At 40.5% G+C, this 3015-nt stretch overlaps 1 protein-coding gene across 1 annotated transcript in view; it reads left to right on the forward strand.

Moving 5' to 3' along the window:
• PCYOX1 (prenylcysteine oxidase 1) overlaps window positions 1-3015 on the forward strand; it is a 47212-nt gene that overhangs the window by 1518 nt on the left and 42679 nt on the right. Inside the window, exons 2-3 of the mRNA XM_007940104.2 lie at window positions 292-498; window positions 1487-1661. Coding sequence (XP_007938295.1) covers window positions 292-498; window positions 1487-1661 — 382 coding nt within the window. The remainder of the gene's footprint in view (window positions 1-291; window positions 499-1486; window positions 1662-3015) is intronic.

Genomic DNA, 3015 nt, shown 5'->3' on the forward strand with positions numbered 1-3015 from the left:
TTGAACCACCAGCCTTCTGGTTAGCAGTTAAATGCCTTAGGCACTATGCTACCAGAGTGATTGTCCCATCTTCCTTCTGCTGAGCAGCTGGTGGGTTTAAACTGCTGTCCTGGTTAGCAGACAGATACTGTTTCCACTATGCCACCAGAGAGCACTTTCTTTTGGTCCTAGTCTTCCCCAAATTGTTGATAATGTTCTCAAGTTAACCCTTGATCTTAGTTTAATGACCTTTGACAAATCCAAACCCTTATAACTGATAAGAGGGAAACTCTGTTACCTTTTTCTCCATAGCAATTATTGGAGCTGGAATTGGTGGCACTTCAGCAGCCTATTATCTACGGCAGAAATTTGGGAAGGATGTGAAGATTGACCTGTTTGAAAGAGGAGAAGTGGGTGGCCGTTTGGCCACCACGGCTGTGGCTGGGCAAGACTATGAGTCAGGAGGTTCTATCATCCATCCTTTAAATCTGCATATGAAGCGGTTTGTCAAGGACCTAGGTACGTGATTTTGGTTTTAGAAACTAAGCAGATCTCTGTGGGACCATCCATGGATACTTTTCTCAGATGGGGAACTGAAACTTTTCTACTTTGCTAATTAATTGTTTTGTACAGAGAAGTTGTTACAACTGTTTTCATCACCTTCCTGTTAGCGATTGGTATTGCCTTAGTTAGGAGTTGCTTTCCTATAAGGGAACACTAGTTATCTGTATCTTCAGTTATCTGGAATTACAGCCATAGAGCTGGGTGAGGGTGGCTGCTGAGGTTCAGTTCTTGAACCTCTGGATTCCTGTTGAAGAGTCAAAGAATGTTTTGGGCTAGCAAGAACCTTAGTGCTCCTTGTATAGCTGAGGAAATGAGGCCTAGAGACATGAAGTGTCTGCCTTTAAAGTCACAGCCATGGAGGTAGATGTGGTCCTAGAACCCAGGACATTCGACTGCTTCCCTACCAGGAAAAGAGCTGGACAGGTGAATGAAGTCTGGCAGGCCTCTGAAGGCCCTTTCCTCAGGGACTCCATCTTGTGTAATTTTGTCCTCCTTCCAGTTATTTGAAATATCCGGTTGTGTAAAATAGGATTCACACAGGAATAGGAGTGCCTCCTTTTCCTCAGCTGCCTTCCAGATGCCCTGTGGACACTTGCTATGCATCCATTTCCTCTTTGAAATGGATAGGAGGAGCAGTTGATGCCGTGAAGATTCATGTCTGATGTTTTTGTTTTTTAATTGAATTAGGTTGGTACTCTTTTTAGATTGTTGTTTCTGCACGATCCTCTGACCTATCTTCTGAAGAATCTGCTTTTGGACGGTGTAGTGTGCCATACTATTCTAAAAGGAGAACTCCTTTAATGTTCTATTTAATGTGTCTCCTGGGAGCTAAGGGAAGCCCTGAATTCACTCACTTCAGGGTGTCCCTTGGTAACTGCAGATTATCTTCTTTCACTTGATCAGCATAGAAACCACTGACTTGACCTTTTCTCTGTTTTTACAGGTCTTTCTGCTGTAAAGGGCTCAGATGGCCTAATGGGGGTGTATAATGGAGAGAAACTGGTGTTTGAGGAGAGTCACTGGTTTATCATTACCATGATTAAACTAATTTGGCACTATGGATTTCAGTTCCTGAGAATGCACATGTGGGTAGAGGACATGTTAGATAAGTTCATGAGGTAATTTTTCCCTTCCATTTAACCCCAAATCTTTTAATTTGATGAATGTTAAGAATTATACTTTCTTGAAGTAGTTCTCTACCAGACTGTAAGCCCTGTTCATAAGATTGCTGGGTAGAATTTTTTTTTTTTTAATAGAAAATATACACATTATCCACTTGGAAATTGAAAGGGTAGTTTTATGTTTGCTTCTGAAAATATATCTTGTAGATGCTTATTTGGTGTTGTAGACCCTCTAAAATGCTCTGCAAATATTAACTTATTTCATTCTCTTAACAGCTCCCTCAGGTAAGTACTGCTGGTAGCTCCTAGAGTGGTATAAGTTCAAGTTCACCCAGCTGGTAGGTAGTTGAACTTGATGGAATTTGTACCCAGGCAGTCTGGTTCCATAGTCTTCACTTTTTTTTCCTTTACATTTTCTTTATTTTGTTTTTGTTGTTGAGAATATGCATAGCAAACATGCACCAATTCAACAGTTTCTACATGTATAATTTAGAGACACTGATTACATTCTTTGAATTGTGCAGCCATTCTGACCTTTCTTTTCTGAGTTGTTCCTCGCCCATTACCATAAACTCACTACCCTCTAAGGTTCCTATCGAAAGGATTTGCTATTGTCAATTTGATCCTGTATAGATAATTCTCAAAAGAATTATGTGAAACTGTTGTGCGGTTTTAAGACTTCAGGGAATAATTTTCATTTAAGGTTTAAAGATTATCTCAGAGCAGTAGTTTCAGGGGTTCCTCTACCCTCTATGGCTCCAGAAAGTCTAGAGTCTGTGAGAATTTGTAATTCTGTTCAGCATTTCCACCCTTTTGATCAGGATTATACTATAGAATCTATTACTGCTATTCAGTAATGGTAGCTAGATACTATGAAGTTCTTCTGGTGTCATGGCAAAGAAGGCAGTTGTTCATGGCGGCAATTAGCCACACAGTCCATATCCTCTTCCTATTCTTGACTTTCCTTCTTCTATTGTTCTAGGTAAATAGAGACCAATTGTTGTGCCTTGGATGGCTGCTTGCAAGCTTTTTTTTTTTATTTTTCCTGCTGCAAAAGACCTCTTTATTTTTTTTTTTTATTGTGATTTGGGTAAAAATTTACAGAGCAAATTGACTTTCCATACAGCAGTTCACATACACTTTGTCTCATGACATTGACCACAATTTACCAAAATGCAACAGCTCCCCTCCCACTTCTTCCCAATAGTTACCTCTTCCCTGTGTCCATCCCTCCATGTACTCCTGCCCCCTGAGCTGTCTCCCTGTGCATACACAGCCCTTCTTTCTCCCATGATTGTTCTCTCCAAGGAGTATCTACCTCAGGTAAGTGTTCAACTCATATGCCTGTCTT

The sequence above is a fragment of the Orycteropus afer genome, unplaced genomic scaffold, assembly GCF_000298275.1.
Source record: "Orycteropus afer afer isolate SDZICR_OR568_19922 unplaced genomic scaffold, OryAfe1.0 scaffold00065, whole genome shotgun sequence".
NCBI lineage: Eukaryota > Metazoa > Chordata > Mammalia > Tubulidentata > Orycteropodidae > Orycteropus > Orycteropus afer.